Raw genomic sequence first — 20,575 nt, 5'->3', positions numbered from 1 at the left:
TCAGACGTGTGCTCTTCCGATCTTTGTGCCAAAGGATTTTTTTCTTATTGCAAAATTAATCGAGATATAAACAATTAAAAATTAGACTACTTTATTTTTCAAAAATTCATAGCTCAGTTAATAATAATGCTAGCTAACTGCTTTTTTTTTCAAATACGCGAAAAATGTTCTAGTTTACGGGAAAAAAATGAAGATTCCAAAAATGTTTTGTTTTCCATTGTTTATTTAACAATAAACTTTTCAACAATTTTTTTAACAATCGGAGAAAGAGTCGAAAAATCTGAAAAAATTTGTTTATATACTTTCAGTTTTCTTACATCTTAGAAAAAAAACTCAAGAACGTGTTTTGCTTCGTTTTTGAAAAAAAATTTTTTTAGTTCTTATGTGGAGAAAATCTGTCGACTCTCAGCGTGCGACTCTTACAAAACAGCCAAACTTACAAAATATCCCTACCATACTGCTAGTATGTTGTTCGCGGCCGCTGTTTTGTATTGACTGGAAAGTTAAAACTTTATAAAATCGACTTTACAATATTTAACTCTCCAAACAATTTTATTATTTATTCCGACGATTTCGACTTCTCACTTGTGTTTTTTTTATTGCAGTCTGCTGTACAGTATCTGATTTTTTGTTATAATTATTATCAAGTATTTTGTTGTATTATAATATCATTATAATACAGCAAAATATAATTACATAATATAATTATAATGCAACAAAATACTTGATAATAATTATAGCGCAAGATTAGGTATTTACTGTACAGCAGACTGTAATAAAAAAAACGCAAGCGAGGAGTCGAAATCGTCGGAATAAATGATAAAATTGTTTGGAGAGTTAAATATTGTAAAGTCGAATTTTATAGAGTTTTAATACAAAACAGCGGCTGCGAACAACACATATATACTAGCAGTATGGTAGGGATATTTTGTAAGTTTGGCTGTTTTGTAAGAGTCGCACGCTGAGAGTCGACAGATTTTCCCCACATCAAGAACTAAAAAAATTTTTTTTTCAAAAACGAGACAAAACACGTTCTTGAGTTTTTTTTCTAAGATGTAAGAAAACTGAAAGTATATAAAAAATATTTTTTCAGATTTTGCGACTCTCTCCCCGATTGTTAAAAAAATTGTTGAAAAGTTTATTGTTAAATAAACAATGGAAAACAAAACATTTTTGGAATCTTCATTTTTTTCCCGTAAACTAGAATAGTTTTCGCGTATTTAAAAAAAAAGCAGTTAGCTAGCATTATTAGTAACTGAGCTATGAATTTTTGAAAAATAAAGTAGTCTAATTATTTTAATTGTTTATATCTCGATTAATTTTGCAATAAGAAAAAATCCTTTGGCACAAAATTCTATCCCCCAAAGTACTACCGTTGTGCAAAATTATTATAAAAAAATTTCTGAGAGATGACTGATCCGCTTCACGTGGAATAGCCCATACATATATAATAGACCAATTTTTGCTGTGGAGGGGGTGAACTGGGACCCAATAAGAGTGAACTGGGCACAATTGGGCACAATTTCCCCCCCGCATTTTGGCTTCCCCTCGCCTAAGTTACGACTTTGTGCTCTGTCCCCTTATATTTCTACGTCCATGATTCCTACATCAAACAACATCTGATCTCTACCTAGAGATCTTTAAGCTGGAAGAGCGATGTTATGTAATATGCTGGCACCGCTGCCATCGCAGATCATTCCGTTCTTCCAGTCCATACTCGAGGCTCACTGTAGAAGGTGCAAAACGTTCCGCAGCAACTAGTTGAAAATAACGATGCAGCGCTTCTACGAAATCATACAATCAGCTTTTATACATATATATATATGTCTCTCCTACTTTATATATCTCTTCGGTTTCTCCTCGTGTAGTTTTAATTCATTAATATGACTTCTTATTATTGTGTCTATATCACATCTCTTTATACGTTTATCACGTAAAGTATAAATTAATTTAAAAAATACAAAGAAGAATACAATATAAATATTGTATCCTTTGTATTTTTTAAAATTAATTTATACTGATTTACGTAGAAGACCAGACACTGAAGTAAATCCTCGCGGCGTACGTTGTCGACAGTATAAATTAATTTAAAAAATACAAAGAAGAATACAATATCAATATTGTATCCTTTATATTTTTTAAAATTAATTTATACTGTCGACGACGTGCGCCGCTAGGATTTATTTCAGTATCTTATCCTTGATAAGAAACATGAAGTAGAAGACCACATCGACAGTAGACCGAAGACCACGAAGACCAACATCGACAGTATAAATTAATTTTAAAAAATACAATGGATACAGTATTTATATTGTATCCTTCTTTGTATTTTTTTAAATTAATTTATATACTGTCGACAACGTACGCTGCGAGGATTTACTTCAGTGTCTGGTCTTCTACTTCATGTTTCTTATCAAGGATAAAAAAATATGAATTATAGAAGATCCGGTATTGGTTAAGACAGCGCAATTTGAAAGTGTTGACGGAAAGGTACATAAATTTGAAGAAAGAGAAGAAGCTGCTCGACGAGGTGCAGAGGGAATTCCACAGTTCGTGTATGTACCGCGCGATGGAGACATCGCCCGGTATCTCCATGTATCACTGACGGGTATGAAAAAACTATCGACAATTTTCCTGAATAGAACCGTCAATGGTTTTTTAATACCCGTCAACCGTAAACGTCCGACGATCTATTATTCCCTTAAAGGTACAGTCACGTAGCTTGCAAATCTAACGCTCTCTTGATAGATATTGTGAAATTGTGAAAGTAAAAGCGGGAAAGCACAAACACCGACGAGATACTATTAAAGACCGTCAATTCTTAGAATAAATATGAATACTTACAACGCTATATATATCATGTATATATTGCCGCAAAATTACAATTTTTGTTCGGCTGTTACCATCTTTATGGATAATTAAACACAGATGGTAACTGTAATGCAGTTTTAAATAAAATTAACTATTAGCAAGTTTAAGTAAATATATGAACATGTTTAAAAAACATTGGTTTAATAATAAATCGTAAAATTAATATCATTATTGGCTTAAATTTTTGCAGTCCCGTTTTCCCATAAGATTGTCGGTCTTTAATAGTATCTCGTCGGTAGCACAAAATATAAAGAAGAAAATAAAATAGAAAATGAAATACGCGCGGAAAACGAAGAACATAGAGAAATTGTTATTTTCTTATTTAGTAAAAAAAAATTTTAATGTAAAATTTTGGCTCGTATTTTAGAATAAATAAAAACTAGAGGATACAAAGGCCAATAAATCGAGCAAAGATGTAATATAATTATATAATTTTATTCGATAAAATTAAAGCAAAACATTTTGACTTTACTCTAGGTCTTCTTCAACTGATAATACAAAATTTCATACTATATTCATATACATTAATCTTAGTCGAAGAAAAGAAACATTAAGTTTAGTGTTCTTCTAACAATAAGATTAGTGTATTTGAATATACTTACTTTTAAATGTTGTGTTAGCAGTTGAAGAGGATCTAATAATAAAGTCGGAACGTTTTGTTTTAATTTTCGAATAAAATTATATAACTTCATCACCAACTTTTTTATTCACACTGCTGGACATACTCTCGATGGTTTGTCTTCCGAGAGGTGGCGATCGAATAAAAATCCGATATTTTTAGTCGGATTTGAACTCGGGTCTTAGGTACCGAAAGCAGATGCACAACTCTCTATGCTACAACCACCACTAGATTTAGAAGAAAGATTTATTGTTAGTAAAGTTGAAACGCTTCGACTTTAATTTTATCGAACAAAATTACAAGTATAATTATATCTTTGCTTGTTTTATTGACCTTTAGTTCCTCCAGTTCTTATTTTTTAAAAATTTATTTTTAAGCATATATTCTATTTCAACGCAATTATTGATACGTAATATAATCATGCGATGCAAAGAGAATTTATGGGATGATAGGACTTTCGTGAAATAAGTGGTATGACTTCGACTTTCCAATACAAATAGATTTTATCGTTGTGCTTCATGAATAATGAATAATGGAACTTACAAGTTTGTATGTTGTTTCTTTAATGATATACACATGTAAGTTATATGTATAAATGATGTGTTCAGGTCTACGACGCACAGAAATTTACGGTCTCGGTAGAATTTGCCTGCACCGCGTATACGTAGCGAGACATAATCGAGCCGAGTGAACTTCGTGGCGAAATTGAAATTGATAATTCGCTTGAAAAGTTCGACCTCTCCTCGACCGTTATCGATCGTATCAGTATGCACCTTCTGTTATCTCTATCCAAGCAAGAATAGTCAAAGAACAGCACACGTTGCATTTTGCATTTGTTGTCAGGGATACACTTTAATTGTTATAAAGTGTCGTACATGACTAGGTAAATTCTAGATGTATATATATATACACGGCTACTGAGTAACATGTATACTTTTATGATTTGTCCCTTAATTGTCGTCTTTATAATACAAATAATTCCTAGATCGTTGTACATTGTTACGTTACCGATCCGCGCTTACGCGAAATTTACTTATATCTCTTCGCTCGCTGCCTTACGACTAAATAAAATATAGATGTATTATAAATACCTGTATTTATATATATATATATATATATATATATATATATTTATACTTTTTTCCCCGTTTATATATATATATATATAGTCTACTTAAGTCGAGTTTGTTCAAGCTTTATTACTCATAGACAATCTGCTTGATATTTACAGAGATTAGATACAAAATTATAAACAGTTCTTAGTACAAAATAATTTTATGACTATAACGATCAAGGTTCGATAGCGTAGAACAGGCATGGGCAACCCACCGTGGCCAGTGGTCAGTTTCGCTGCGATTCTCTTCTTGCTTAGAGAACATTTTCTCTCATGTTAGTCCCAAGAGTTTCGTCTATCGGATAATTTTTTTTAGGAGGGAAATGTCCAAAATCATAGTGCAAAACGTGGCTGTAGCCGAGTGATGTGGCCGTGCGTTGCCCCTACCTAGATAGAAAATACAACTAGATGAGCTCTCCTCCCAGTTTACCCACGATTACCTGTAAATTCCTTGCAATTCCACCATAGAGGTCAACAATAGGGTATATCGAAATTATATATCTCGCTCATGCACGAAAGAAAAAATGCATCCAACGATTGTATATTAATTTCATTGCCACAATCTTTTAATCATAATGATATACCGCTTTGTACGATGCAGTTTAAGTTCATATCCGAAATAACTTCCAAATTAAGCATAACGATCGTATACAGCATATAATGCATAATATTAATTGTGATATTAATGATGCATACATAGCATTATGTAGTCATTCATCATTAATGGAATTATAATATTTGTTTCTGTCCTGAAAACATCGTAATTGAAATTATTTTAATTAGCATATTCGACTGTTACGTATAAAAAATTTATATAATATTTTTCTTCGCGCTAATAAAATTATATTTGTTTTCGAGAATTAAAATTTATGATTAAGAAGAGATTATGTGATCATGTTTCAAAAATTATCACATTTTATAAATTATAAAACGTCAATTCTATTAATTATGATCGTATTTTTAAAAAGTCGCGATTGATACTAAATATATTTTCTAAATTCCGAGGCAAGCGTGATTGTCAATTATACGCATTTAAAATGTATATCGAAGAAATCAGCAATGTGCATAATGTAACTGAATGATAAGGAAGTATAGTCGCAATTAAAATGATAGTCGCAATAGAAATGATGAAATCGAGTTTATCGATACATAGGGCCTTTAAAAAATGAAATTTCATAACGATCTAGCGTGTTCGTACCTCACAATGCTCGAACAAAATATTTTCACTCGTCCCTGATATACTGCAGTTCCGAACATTTACCTCAGTGATGCCATTGACAGAGCTCGAATTGTCCGCAAAGAATATAATTAACCACCATTGGAAAAAGGGCACGCTAGGTAGAAGTAAGTTATCTAGATTATAATAGCGAATCTTTGCATAGAGAAAGGATTATGCTTAGTTTCTTTATGTTTTATCTCATATTATACATATTATCCTATTTCACTAAAATGCTCGACTTCTAATAAATTATGGAACGGCTGCATTCTGAATTTATATGGTGAAGCTGCGTTAGATCCTAACATAGGATCCGTGCCATCATTCCGTTCATCATTATTCATAATTATTCTGCGTTTCAAATTTTTATTAAGAGAATTAATTATAATAATATTTCACCTAAACACTACGATTTATAATAAAAACAAAGTAATTTGGAATAATCCTTTCGCCATGAAGATTTCCAAATTGGTAGGTACAGGTAGATACGTAGAAATATACTAAATTATCACATGAGTAGACAAGTAAGTTACTCGTTAGCAGTAAAGGGCAACAATATAGCCAAAGGCAGCGTTATGCTTATATTGGCGAATCTAAACGCAACTACAATTCATTCTCTGTTTATCATCTAGAAATACAATGGCAGTCTGCTTCGGACTAAAAGTGTATACCGACGATAGGTAGTGTTATTATTGTTTCAACTCAGTCACAACCGGTGCGTAAAAATCGATCGGCCAAAAATTTTCGCGACAGCACGAAATTATTATATGTCTATTGGATCCGATACTCTTATGCAAAATGTAAATTAGACTTAGCGCTCTTACGACTTAATCGATTGGCTATTAACTATTTACCTCTGGCAAGATCAAAAATTGGTATTGCCTAATTCTATTACCTCGTAAATTTATTTACGCGATTCGTATTAGCCGCGGATTCTCCTCTTCCACTCGCTTTAGACGATCTCGCTGATATAGAAGCAATTCCAGTTACGTTTAAATTCAACGCGTATATTTTAACTACATATGGCTATGCCTCCGTACCATCGCTACTCCTTATGCGGTATTATTATATGTTAATTTATATAAATAGTATTTTAATGATATAACGGTAACATCGTCTATCCGCTAAATATCGCATAAGTTATAATAGTGTCCATCTGGTATATAAATACACGGAACTTAAAGCGATCGAAATATATTATCGGACTCGAGTACTCGGTGAAGACGCGCAACAGACGGGCGTATAGGCCCATTAATTTCAAAGTGTTTGAAAGCGATTACGACTCACTTTCCATTCTCCGCGCGCGTTTTCTCTCTCTCTTTCTCTTTTTTTTAAATTTTATAAGAAAGTACGGTTCCGATATGTCAAACTTTCGCCAACTTATTACCACTCGCTACGGATAGTATAACTTACCGGAAGCTAAACAATTGCCATAACGTTTTCACATTAATACCAAATTACGAAGCGAGCGTGTAACGCTATCTCGGAGACAATTCGATTTTTTCACCGACCGCCAACTCTTGAAAAAATGTAATGACAACGCTCCTTACTATGTACGCCTATATATACAATATTCTAATTTCATTGATCCCGCCTATCATATAAAGTTACAATTATGATGTGTCATAGTCATGATACGTAGTCTATTACCATCTTCCAATGCAGAATAGGTAAAACGTTACCTCTTTTCTACGCTTACGCTTACGACGTATGATATCGTCTAGTTTATGACAACAAATCCCATTCACGTTAAACTGTGATTGCGGTACTTACATCGTTCGAATAAACATGCACTATCGAGAAATCCTTACAGTCACTTGACTCTGCTTTCTGAAGCTATTTCAGCATTCTCACGTGTATTACGTTTCCACACGGATTTCTATTCAGATACGAACCAAAGGTATAATATTGTTAAAAAGGTCGTTTTTAATTTTCTCACTATCAGATAATTTCGTCATCGATGCGTCATTGCAGCATGATAATTATCTCGCCGTATTTCGCGATATGCCTTATGACGATAAAGAATTTCGCGATATAAATCACATGTAGATTCGCCTCACAAATATAGGCCCAGAGAGATCTGGACAATACAATAATATACGTTGAAAGAGAGTAAAGGGGAGAGCGATAAAGAGAAAAGGGGAAAAGGATGGGGGAAATAGGCACCCACACGTTCATAAAATACACTCAGTTAATAAATGCTTTACGATGCTTCAACTCGAACAATTGTCGTAGCGTTTAATATCGTAGCTGCTTATATTGCCGTACGTCGATGTGATTCACACACATTTTCTCATCGAACCCTTAATCAAAATGATATAATCCCGAGGGAATCCCTAATTATTCTGCTTAAGTAACGCTTCTTCTCCTGTTTGCGTAATTGCCTAATTGCGCAAAATAGGTACCCATCCGTGCAAGGAATGTTCACAGCATGTATTACAGTTACATGGTATTGCTCCTAAGTTCCCGACGATTGCGAGAGGTGTTCCCCTCCTCGGTGCTTCGCTGTCTCACAAACGTCGAATCTCCCTCGAACCGTCTAGCCACGGAGATTCTTCGCCGCCTTTAGCGGCTTTATCTACGACGGGGCGAGTTTTTATTCCGCTCTCGTCCGCGATTGTCGTGTTTCACAAATATTCCCGTCCGTTCTTACCCTTTCTTACGTCTTTCGAAAAAGAGTCCTATGTTTATCTCGATACGGATCCTCGCGCGATACTCTAACGTGAATACTCGCGTCGAGATCCGATACCGCGTGTACCTCGTGCCCTAAATCGATTAGATATGCTCGAACAGTCTCGCTATTGAGAATTCTACGGAGATCAGTTGTATTCGCGGCACGCGATACCTCGGACTGTTCGCACGACACAAATCCCAGTATCGTAAGATTCTCGAAGATTCGATCCGCACTTAACTCCTCTACCTACTCTTATAACTTTACTTCCTGTCCGCTAATACTCGTTGTCCGAAAAAAAAGATATAAGTATGACTCGAGACGAAATTGAAGGACGATCGATTCCCGTCGATAAACTCCATCAAGTTTCCAAAGCTCTCGTTTCGTTGACGGACAGTAAAATTCCATTGTTGTACTTATCATTTCGATGTCGCGATACGTAATTGTCCTCCCGTCGTCGTATCTCTCGCCTTCTCTTCTCAACAGCCGCTCGTTCCTCCCTTCTCGATCGTTATTCGCTCGTCCTTGCAGTACCTCGGATGCGAACGTTGACCGTCATTGCGCGCTCGTCGTTCCGTTTCAGAAACGAGCTTGCTCCGATTCGCTCGGTATGACTATTAAGAATAACGTCGCGCTCGCCGAAATTCGGGGCTCAATATCAGGATGTTGGAGCGTATCCAAGATTTTTCCGCTGCAGAAAGAGCGATATCTCACGGAAAGTCGGTCTCTCGGTCTCCTCCCGTTGCCAGCACTCGAGCATCAGATCGTAGATGTCCTTGGAGGAGGCGGTGGGCCGAGGCAGGTAATCGAAGCCGTTTCTGGAATCCTCCTTGCAACTATCTTCGGGATTGGCGCTGCCGCAGTCGGCGGCGTGATGCAGTTGCCGCAGGCTCTGCACCACTTCCTCGTCGGACAGATGGTCATAGGGCACACGTCTGCCGAGATTCAAAATCTCCCAGAGGGTGACTGCGAAAGCCCATACGTCGCTCTTGGTCGTGTACTTTCCCTGGAAATCGGAATTTAACGTACGTTACTCGCGAGCATTTCGACGCTATATGACTGCACAGTGGGTACGAGACCCTCTTCTTCGGATAAGGTAATCGAGCTCACAGCTTACCAAAAATATCGATTCCCAGGCCATCCATCGCACCGGCAACGGCATAGTTCCGTCGAGCTTGAAGTAATCACAGGCGTACAGCTCATTGTCCGTGCCAAAGTCCGAGATTTTGATATGATAAGCCTTACCGACCAGGCAGTTTCTACAAGCAGAATTACAACATATGGAAAAAGATGAAATTATTATTGTATTTTATCTTTTATCATGTCGAGGAGGGCAAATCCGCATCATTTTACATTTATTTTCGCGTGCTACTCGATATAATAATCTCCACTGAATCGTTGATTTCAATACCCGTCCGATCCGATCGGAATATAACGACTCAGACTTTAGGATAGTCTGAATATTTCTAGAATCTGCGAACAGAGAACGAGTTTCGTCGCAATTCGCACGCGCTATCGGACCGGATCGAATACTTTTCCGAGCGGCTCGTCTGAAACGAAAGAGACGCAGGCAGATTGATCTCTCTCGCCGGTACGTGGAGTGCATAGCGCGCCCGCCAATCTGCATACGCGCGCGCATTCTGTGCATGGCAGTCAACCGGAAGCGAGAATGGTTGTCTGCATGTAACATTTGCTCGCGTATGTGGTCCAGCTGCATTTCCTGCCCAAATACACGCGGGTATAATGCAATTATATTCGATGCGTGAATAAACTTTCTCCGGCAACGGATTATCGCACGGCAATCATCGTAAATCATTTCCTCTGAGAGAAAGGCTTGGATATCAAGAGTTCATCGGTTTGTGACAGTATATCCGCGGAGATATAGTAGTAGTTATATTACATGTAATAATCTTAATATATGGATGTAGTTACTTAATCTCTCTTATCGCGAACGCGTCTGATATTTCATCTCGTTTGTCCTTTGAGCGGGAGTTCCACTGGAGATACTACTACGTTCGAGCATTTCCCTGAGGAGAACTTAGAGATGGATAAGCATTCATGCAACTTCCGCTCAAAGCTCCAGACATTGACCAGTTCGCTTTAAAGACGAACTAATCTTCGGTATCCGAGAGACGGCGACCAGCCAAACGTTATCACGAGTAGCCATGGGTATGGAAATAGATAGAATCAATTAATTTCACCGCCGGAACAAAGCTCCAATTTGGCGGCAGAACCTGGTTAATTAGGGGCGCTTTATCGATCATTGCTATTGGCTACTTCGCCATCGAGGCTACTGCGTCGATGGGGCTGACCCTGGTCCTCCCCATATTGTAGAGTACGACAGTAATGCAATAAGCCGCGTTCACGCCTCGCATTGAAGCTGTTGCAGTATAAATCAGGTGTGATGATCTCCGCTCCACAATCTGATGATTAGAACTTTAATCTCTCGCATTTAAATCAAAAATAATAAATCGCGATGACGAAGATCCAAAATCTGTGTGAAATTTATGTCTCATAAAATTTTAATTGCGTAATATCCGGATATCAGATATAGCAGTGCTTATTACTAATATATTATTTGTAATAGTAATTTTAGTATTCTATTATATTATTATATTATTAATGCATTATTATATTCATGATATTGTGATATTAATTTCACATGATTTTGTGTGATTATTTTAAATATCTTGTAAACGGATTTAAAAACATTAGTAGATAATTCATTAATGTAAATACATAGAGATATTGAGAACGTATATATCACTTAAATACATATTAATATATTGAAAAATATTATGCAAGTCAAACTCATTAATTTTTGTTATTTTTTAATAACTCGTGAGATTATGAAAGCAATTACTCAGAACTTATCTTCGTTGATTAAAATAATAATAAGATACAATATTGTTTCTCATCTTATCCATTATTTATCTTCTATTTTATGTTGTAAAACAAAATTTAATTTAATCTCAATTTTGTGTTATATAAAACAAAATTTAATCTAAAATTATATACGAGGAACGAGAATATTGGCGATATTATGTTGCACTCGTTATGAGAATGTAAAGAAGAATGATGAAAAGAAAAAAATGGCCCCAAATCAGACTATACATCAGAGTAGTGACGAAAGGCCTCCTTCGCGTTTGTAATCGAAATCGGAACAAAGGCAGGCTTTCTTGGCAGAAAGTGGAATGTCTACATTCAGCTCGCGACGACTTCTTCGGTGGATAAAGAGAATCACCTCTGTCATTGTGCAAGTTGCAAGTCGAAGTTAAACTCGGAATCACTTGGCCATTTGACACAAGCACGGGCGCTATTGTCAATAGGAATAGAAACGTTAAGTGTACTTGGCTGATTGACGCGGTTGTATAATTGAAGTCGGAGGTTCCGAGCGTATCAACATTGAAGTCGGACGTTCGCCCCCCCCCCCCCCCCCAAGTTAGATTGAAAGTTGAATATTGGATATATGCGTTGGAAAAGGAACAAATGAATCATCCGGGGAAGGTTCCTCAGACCTCAGGCGGAAGGAAGTGAGCATGGAAGAAAAATCGTCCTCTTTGAATTTTTAACCGCGGTTGGTTCGAACACGTAAGCTCTCGTCAGCGGAGAATAAAATTCTTGCATACGGTATTCTTCAGAATATTCACGAGGGTGGATAAGGAGAATCGTGGCCTCCTCTGTCGCACGAAGTTGCATTCTAAATCCAATGTTGGAATCAGCGAGGCCGAGCAACTGTATTACGAGTTAAACGCGCAACACTTTGATATTAAAGTTTGCCTATACTTGCCGCAAAGAAAAGCGCAGGGTTTTGCTGCAAGAGAGAATAAGATATGAACGAAAGTATTTTTTCGGATCTCTTTTAGCAAATATTTTAATACATTTTCCTTCTACGGAAGAGCGTAATAATGTTCCTACTGCATTTTTGCTCAAATTGAAGTTAGAAATTGTAAAACTACGTGATATATATTGTGAGAATCAAACAGTGGAAAAAATATTAGACATAATATTGAGTACTATCTACACTTGTTGCCAGAAGGGAAAACGAAAGAAAACTCGTCCGGTGCATTTGCGATTCAAAATAGGATGAAGGAAATCTCTTTTACCGGAATGCGAAATACCCACATGCGGGAATACAGAATACAGGCTTTTGCTATTCCTGCTCCTTTAGACGTACGTTTATTCGTATACGTATAGCGCGTCCAATACTATCGCCAATCTCCGATGTCGCACATTAGCAGAATAACATTATCAGCGTTATTGGCGAGTTATACTGTAACGTGAGATTTTGTACCTTCGTATACAATACCCGATCTTTATATATATATATATATATCTTTTTCCAGTTGGACAAATACTCTCGCACCGCGCGAATCCACTATCCTTTCCATCTTTAAAGCATTATATAAAGCTATCGATCTTTTCATTCGTCGGTATTCTTTTTCCATTCGAGCCAATTGAATTGCATTACCGTTTGATCAGCAATCGATCCCTTCCTTCTTTTTCACTTGGCTTGGCTCCGACAATGACTCTATAGCTATATACCGCGCGCTCGCGAATGAAATAAGAGGCTGCGATGGATTGGCAGTTTGTCTCGAGCCGAGGAGGAGTCGGTAGAACATCCTCGGTGCCCGACCAACCGGTTCCGATAACGTTTAAACTCTATACAGCGCGGAATCCTTCGCCGGGTTCGATTTAAATGAATAAAAATGTTTCGCTCCTCGCGCTTTCTCGTTTTATCGCGATAGATAAATCGCGCGCAAAGGTCGTCCGATAGGAAGGGCAAAAATGCATTTCGAAAGTATCGCGTGCGCGCGCCATTGATACCCCGCAATGTCCATTTCTCTTTTGACGCCGCCAGTCACGAAGAATTTATGCCCCACGGTGGAATTCCCATACGGTCGCGTATTTCACTGAATATCGTCGGTTCGTCACGCTGACGTGTGCCATCAAAGTGGAAGTTCAGCGGCGGTGCCATTAAATTCTGATTAAATTTTGATTAAATCCCGGCGCCTATACAAAAGGCATCGATCTATTTGCAACGCGATCGCATCGGCTTTTTTTTCCTCACAAAAGCGTACAGAGAAGGATAACGCGCCGCGGTTTTGATGCGAGTGTCGCTAAAATTTTATAAAGCTCCGTGCGCGCGGCTTGTTAAAAATTTAACCAAAGGATTATGGCTGCTGCAATCGCAGACGCGAACATTCCACTCCCTCGAATGTTCTTGAAAATATTTTGAAATTTCCAACACCATTAGCTTCGTCATGAATATGTGAGCAGCGCGTAAATTAGATATCGTTTCGAAACGGCAGCGAGTACTTTTCGTAATTATCGTATAATCTAAAATTTAATATCTTATTATTATCATAAATTAAAAATGACAACGCCGAATCTGCATCTAGGTATTTCGAATTACTTATACATAATATATTTCCGTTGATCTCAATTCTAAATATTGATTTAATATGACGATGAAGTACGTGAGACAGGAATGAACGCAGAAGTAGTTCTGACGATACTTCTGAACGATATTTCTGCAATCGACGGGTCGAACCGTGTCAAAAGCCCTCAGGAATGCTGACAGGGCTGATATCGTCATGGAAGCTTCGCAGCAAGTGTCTCCTCGCTATACATTAAGATTTACGAGCGAGCGTTTGAGAGACACTGTCCAGCCGGAAACTAGGTCCCACGTGCTATGAGAGCTCGGCGGTTTGCAGCGAATGTGCGCCCGCGTGTGTGCGGAAGATATATACATATATGCACATATGTGCATCTAAACGTCCTATCGATTCGGCGAGATGGCCATTGCATTTCAATAACAGCCACCGTAGATGGACTTCGTTCCATATACGAGATGTACTTTGTATTCGTAGATCGATGATTACCGATACCGGTCGCTGTATACGTTACGTATATGGCATGAAGAAGATCATCATGAGGATTTATCTCCAATATTTGCAGATTAGATGCGTGTAATTATGCGCAATATTAGAAGTGAAGGAAATTCCAAATGGGGGCTCGTTTGAAAGCGTGTGAAGCTTGAAAAAGATGTGCACGACGACGCGAAATGTCACGACAGAATAATTAACTAATGAATTACGGAATTTGTAATATCAATTTAAAAATTTCAATATGGGATAAATCGATGTGCGGCGCACATCTCATGCTAACGCAGTATTTTCATTAATTTTACGGGCGCCTGCGCGTTATCTGTGGTCGATGGAAAATTCAAGCAGAATAATTGGCAAGTTTCGGCATTAAAATTTCATTACTATAGCACAGACTTGTTAAATTTTAACTTCTGTACTCCCAGTTAAAGACGCGCGTTGGATCGAAATATATAAAAAATGCATGCGCTCTTTTTTTAGACAACATTCGGCCCTTTCCCGACAATCTCTCGATTTATACTTAATGCGTACGAGGCGGAGATCCTTTTAGTGCTTGAAAGGAAAATCGACCGCAAACGTGACAAATATTATAGGCCATTATGTTGGATTGAGGAAGGTGGCTATTGTGTGCTCGAAGTCGTGCGCACTTTGGGGGTTGCTATATACTGTGCGAAAAACCCCGCGGAGGAATCAGTCCGCGAGCAGTCTGCGAGGGACGCAATATTAGAAGCTGATCCAGACGGTCGTGACGATCGAACGCGATTGGATAGAAAGAAAGTAAAACGTCGAGTTGAAATTTTCTACACCGAGGTCACACTACCATTCACAAACTAGCGCTGCCTGCACTCTTCTCTCGCCGCATTCCTCGCGACGATTCACTAACAAATCGTTGATTTCCCATGCGGTTCTCGGCTCCGTTTGTTTTGGGGCTTATGGAAATGCACTGCGGGGGTTGGTATAATTCAATTTCATCCTGCGAGTGTAACAGAGGGATGGGGGAAGGGGGAATCGATATCGGTGCCCCCGTCCCGTTTTAACGGGCTCTCTCTCTCTCTCTCTCTCTCTCTCTCTTTCTCGACATGGTAAAATCCTCCCTCTATACGTATACGTACACGTTTCCGAGTACAACCACACACATCGCGAGAACATTTCTGTTAGTTATTAGACTGTGCCAATTAAAGCGGACGGCACAATCTCAAACAGGATCGTCGAGGGGGCACGTCCGTCGAAAGATAATCTCGATTCGCGACGATTTAAAGTCGATAGCACGGACCGGAGTCTTGTTAGCCCGATGAAGCGGAAAGCGAGACGGGGGGAGGAAAAATACGCCCGGGAGGGGCGTATGAGTGAATTTACGTCGGGAGATAAATCAAGAGCGCAACGCAGATCCATTTATCCCTTCCGCAATAACGTACGTAAAAACCATGCCGCGACATTCACGCCGCGCCATACCTCTTCCGTGCGTTTGGTGCTCGACCGACTTTTGAAATTACTTTTTAATAAAAATCGCGCGCGGCGGAATGTGTGTATCGTGTTTTTCAATCGGTTTCCTCCCCCCCCCTCCCGCGACAGGGATCACCCCCGGCTCTGTGTTAGGAATTATAAATCCCTCGCTGCATACTCGTATTGTTGCCGCCGCACGTTGTAATTTTCCTCGCGTCACGTCGACCGAGAAGATTCCCTTGTAATCTTACATCTCCTCGACACGCATCGATGCATTCGCGCGAGGAAGAGAGCTTCGTATATTCACGCCTGTATTCAAATCTCTTGATTCATTCTCCAATTTCGTTTAATTTAAGAATCGCATACGGAATATAACGCGGGATCTTTAGAAATACACTACCGTCTGTCGAATATGTGATAAAAAGATGTATATACGCGATATATATACAGTCATCTTGAGCTTTAAAATTGCACGATAGAGAATTAATAACGCGCGATCGTTTGTCTCGTATTGCTTAATGTATAAATCGCGTACTGTGCAAACTGAGGACGAGAATCGTGTTGGGAGTGTTTAGATACAGAGTGAATACCGGTCGTGGACGATAAAGCCTCTCGCCCGTATATGTATAGGTAAGTTTATTCTCGAGAGATGAAAGCGAATCCGCGGGAGATTCGTTTCGGCAAAGTCCCATTGTACTCACCTAGTAGCCAGATCCCGATGAACGAAGTTCAGGTTCTCCAGATACCGCATGCCCGACGCGATCTGCGCCGCCATGTAGATGAGACAGTTGAAACTGAAACGACGACGATGTGGCGTGAGTTTCCCCGCGACGAAGTTAAGGTATTCGCACTCGAATATGCCCAACCGCCACCGTCGCCTCAGAGGTATTCCTCCGAGGTGTAGGTCGACGAGAATCGGAGAGGAGGGGGGGGAGGAGGAAGGACTGCGCCAGGGCTGTGCGTCGCTCACGATTAATAAACGCGTCAAACTCTCGCGCGGGGGAGAAACTTATTGCGTGTTAACTTCAACGACGGCAGTTCGCTGAAAATGAAACCGAGCTCCGGTTCGTTAGAGACGATTGCGGCACTTCGGGAGCCGTAATCTTGAATACTTTAAGCCCGGTAACAACAGCGCGTTGCCATATGCCGGCGTATAGTCGTATACATATACATCAATATAATAATAATAATTCATATTTCGGCATTAACACTACAATAGATGAGCTATCGAGTATCAGATCAATAAAGAATCAGAATTTCTTTTCGGACTTGTAGGGCTAGACTAGATAATACGATTAATTTTTTCTAAGAAAAATCGTAATTTTCGTGATATACGATGGTCTTCAATCTCAACTACTCGGTATTGGAAAATATGAATTTCTCTGATGTTACATTTTTAAGCGAACGTGTCGGCGAAAACAGTTAAGCTAGCTTTACGTCCTTTACAATATTTGACATCGTCGTTTTCTCAATATCAAAATTATTGAAAGCAATTGATGTCAGTCGATTTCAACATTCCTGTATCTTTCACGGAACTTCAAGAGATTATTAGCAGTTTCAACGTGCAAAATTAAAAAGTCGATACTGCGACTTAACGTGTTAAAGGAACGTATACTTATCTATACTGTGCGGTACTTATCGGCGGGCACACATTCCCGGTCTTTTTATTGGTGCTACAAGGAAATCCGGAATGTGCAAATTGGAATTTATAATACCTATCGTGCTAAAGATGCGATCGTAGATTTTTTAAGCGCTTTGATGCAAGATAACGAACGGATTAATAGCTGCGTTTTCAGAAAATGTCTCATATAACGATCGAAAATTTTCGTATCGTGTTAGCCAAGTATATATGTAGACTTGGTCTTGGTATACATATATATGTATATGTATATATATTTTTTTTGTAAATGTATATGTATATATTTTTTTTGTAAAAAATATAAATGTAAATGTGTGTTACAAAACGAGCTATTGCTTTCAAACTCACACAGATGTATGTGCTCCATGACTTTTTGGCAATTTTATTCACGAAAGGTACTCCAATTTGATATTTTTTGAAGATACTGCGTTGCTTTTATTTGGGAACGTTCAATTTCCGCGGCGACTGTTACATGAAACATCCTGCACGCATGCCATTTTTTTTCGGACAGTAAATGTTTTAATAAACACTGCTCTTTCACTATATCAATAAAATAACAAGTCAGCAAAAAAATAATTAAAGGCGATACATTAAATTGTATTCTAGTAGTGAAATAAAAAATTTAGAAATTTAATAATTAACACGCAAATTCGAGAGTAATTTGCTTTAAATTAGAAAAAAATTTACGATTAATAATGGGCGTTAATGTTAATGAATAATTTTAAGAGAAATTAGTCGTATTTAGAGAGAATTATACCAGGTTTTGATTAACATTAGAACGCGTCATTAGAAAGTTACCTGAGTGTCTTGACGCCAATTGGCATGGAATGCGCATCCTCGGCAGTGATATGCGTCTTGAGGAACTGACAGAGATCCCCGTGTTCCAGATATTCCATCACTACGCAATACGGTTCCTCGCGGTAGCAGGCACCCAGGACCCGTGCGATATTGCGATCTTCCAGGGCAGCCAGGATCCTCACGTCTCTTTGGAAGTCCACCCTGTGCAGAATCAACCCAGTTCTTCGGTGAGTTATCACTAATGTTATAATTGAATATAACTAATTAATCTTGCGACTTTTCGAAATAAAAGAAGCCTAATTTTATGTTTGTTTTACGTCAATTATTGCGATGCTTATTTTTGTATTATCGTAATAATTATCGCACGTATCGTAGTTCGATCATTCAATTTGAAAGAATTTTAGAGATACGAGAAATATATAAATATATAAAAAATAACGAAGCGTAAAATAAATTTGATATCGTTCTAAAGCAGCAAGAATCATGCCGATGTCCGTCCCAGATAATGACTCTCGTATCACGTTGCGCGCTTTCTGCATTGTGATCCCGACGTTCGTGCAACGTTAACGGCTGCGGTCGCCATCCAGTTCGTTGGGTCGTGTACTTCCGGATAAGGGAAGCGCTTTCCAGCGTATGAGTACATATGCGCGACGCGCCTTTCCACGCAGCATCGTTACTCCGGCCTTACTTACGATCGGCTTGGTAATGGCACTCTCGCGTGATAGCTTAATGCGACCGTTAACGAAACGACGGCGCCATGCGTATCGATTCGCCGTAAACTAAGAATCCCGCTGGTGCGCGCGATTGTCGCGCGGCACCTTCCGAGCCCGGCCGCGGCGTGGGCGAAACACACGGTCCTGTCGTTGGCCGCTATATGCAAAATAGCCCGTTTAACGTTACCGTTCGCTCCTAAGGCAGGTTAATGACGTCACATTAGCCGAAAGTTCGTATTCGCGGCTCAATTTCTCCCCTCTCGTGCCGCTGGCATCGGCGGTTACGCAGGAATGTTCCCGATTCCGCATCGGCGTATGTCGCGTAACGTGACGCCAAATTCGCAATTTAATTTCGATTTCGAGAATATCCTTTAATTTTCTCGACAACGATCTCAATTTAGCAATAACATGATAGTATAAATATAAATTTGCATAAAAAAGATTATACAAGATGCTGCCACTATATTAACGAACCAATTTCGAGAAACGTATAAAAGCACTTAAAATAAAAAATTGCATCGAGATTTAATTATAACTTCTTGAGAGAGCCACAATTCTTAAAGTAGATAAAACTGAAACTTGCACGTAACAAACAGATCTTAACGAACTATAGCAGCTTCGTCTTACAATGACGAAACTTTATCATCGTGATTTCGATAGTTCGGAGAGACGATATATATCCACGCGTCGTTTGTCTCGAATGGATGCAAATCGGGGCAGTCGAGCCCACACGTTATTTTTAATAAAGTATCAGCGCGAGAGTCGCGCACACCGTAATACGCGAGTATGGTATATAAAACATTCCTTATCTACCGTCAACACAGCCTCCTCTGAACGAGCGGCTGCACACGCGTTGCATCCCCCGTTGTACTTTGCTTATTTACTGTCGCGTGGAGCACCTTCGCGATTCGACTCTATGCGCGATGAATGTGCAGGCAATGCGAATTTTGATATAAAAGGATAAAATATAACAGTTTGAACGAAGAAAAAGAAAATCGATTCAAATATATTTGGCGAAGGTACAGTCAAAAGTAAGAAATTTGAATGTTCGGATGCTAAAGACCATCATTCGTACAACAATTTTAATCGTAATCATAAGACCGTATAATTAAGCAAATTAACCAATCACGATCAAAATTGCGGTATTACGTTTTAGAATGTTCGACTGTGATTGGTAATATGCTTACGACTTTACAGTTACGATTAAAATTTGTATACATATGATGACCTTAATTTCGCACACGCTCGGCGAAGTTAGAATACAAAGTTAATTGTACGTAGTAATTTATATTAGGATAACGAATAACGAATTGACGCGAGAAAAGATTCCTTTATCTCTCGCGACGTGATGCGTGCGTAAGAATGTGGATTTGCTGTGAGATTCTCATACGTCGCAGTTGCTCGCGTTTCGATACAGAGGGCAAACTCGCCGATGCAGACACGAAATGCTATAAGTCATCCGGCGCGATAGGAGCTTGTTGCGTGAGCGGATGTTGAGGATCCACTAAGGATCTTTTTCGAAGATCTTTTTCGCTCGAGATAAAATATGACGGGTCTCGGAGACTATATGTATATCTAGTTATATATATATATATATATATAT

At 38.7% G+C, this 20,575-nt stretch overlaps 1 protein-coding gene across 1 annotated transcript in view; it reads right to left on the bottom strand.

Annotated features, from left to right (window-relative positions):
* Positions 1-5,994: 5,994 nt before the first annotated feature.
* LOC105450656 (epithelial discoidin domain-containing receptor 1-like) overlaps positions 5,995-20,575 on the bottom strand; it is a 151,855-nt gene continuing 137,274 nt past the window's right edge. The window contains exons 13-16 of the mRNA XM_011690588.1: positions 18,260-18,460; positions 16,524-16,616; positions 9,609-9,750; positions 5,995-9,497 (exon numbers count right to left, since the gene is read on the bottom strand). Of these exons, the coding sequence (XP_011688890.1) occupies positions 9,150-9,497; positions 9,609-9,750; positions 16,524-16,616; positions 18,260-18,460 (784 nt within the window). The 3' untranslated portion in view covers positions 5,995-9,149. The remainder of the gene's footprint in view (positions 9,498-9,608; positions 9,751-16,523; positions 16,617-18,259; positions 18,461-20,575) is intronic.

Source organism: Wasmannia auropunctata, unplaced genomic scaffold (genome assembly GCF_000956235.1).
Source record: "Wasmannia auropunctata unplaced genomic scaffold, wasmannia.A_1.0 LD336058.1, whole genome shotgun sequence".
Lineage (NCBI taxonomy): Eukaryota > Metazoa > Arthropoda > Insecta > Hymenoptera > Formicidae > Wasmannia > Wasmannia auropunctata.
The sequence above is the reverse complement of the archived record's forward strand: the minus strand, read 5'-3'. Positions and strand labels throughout refer to the sequence as shown.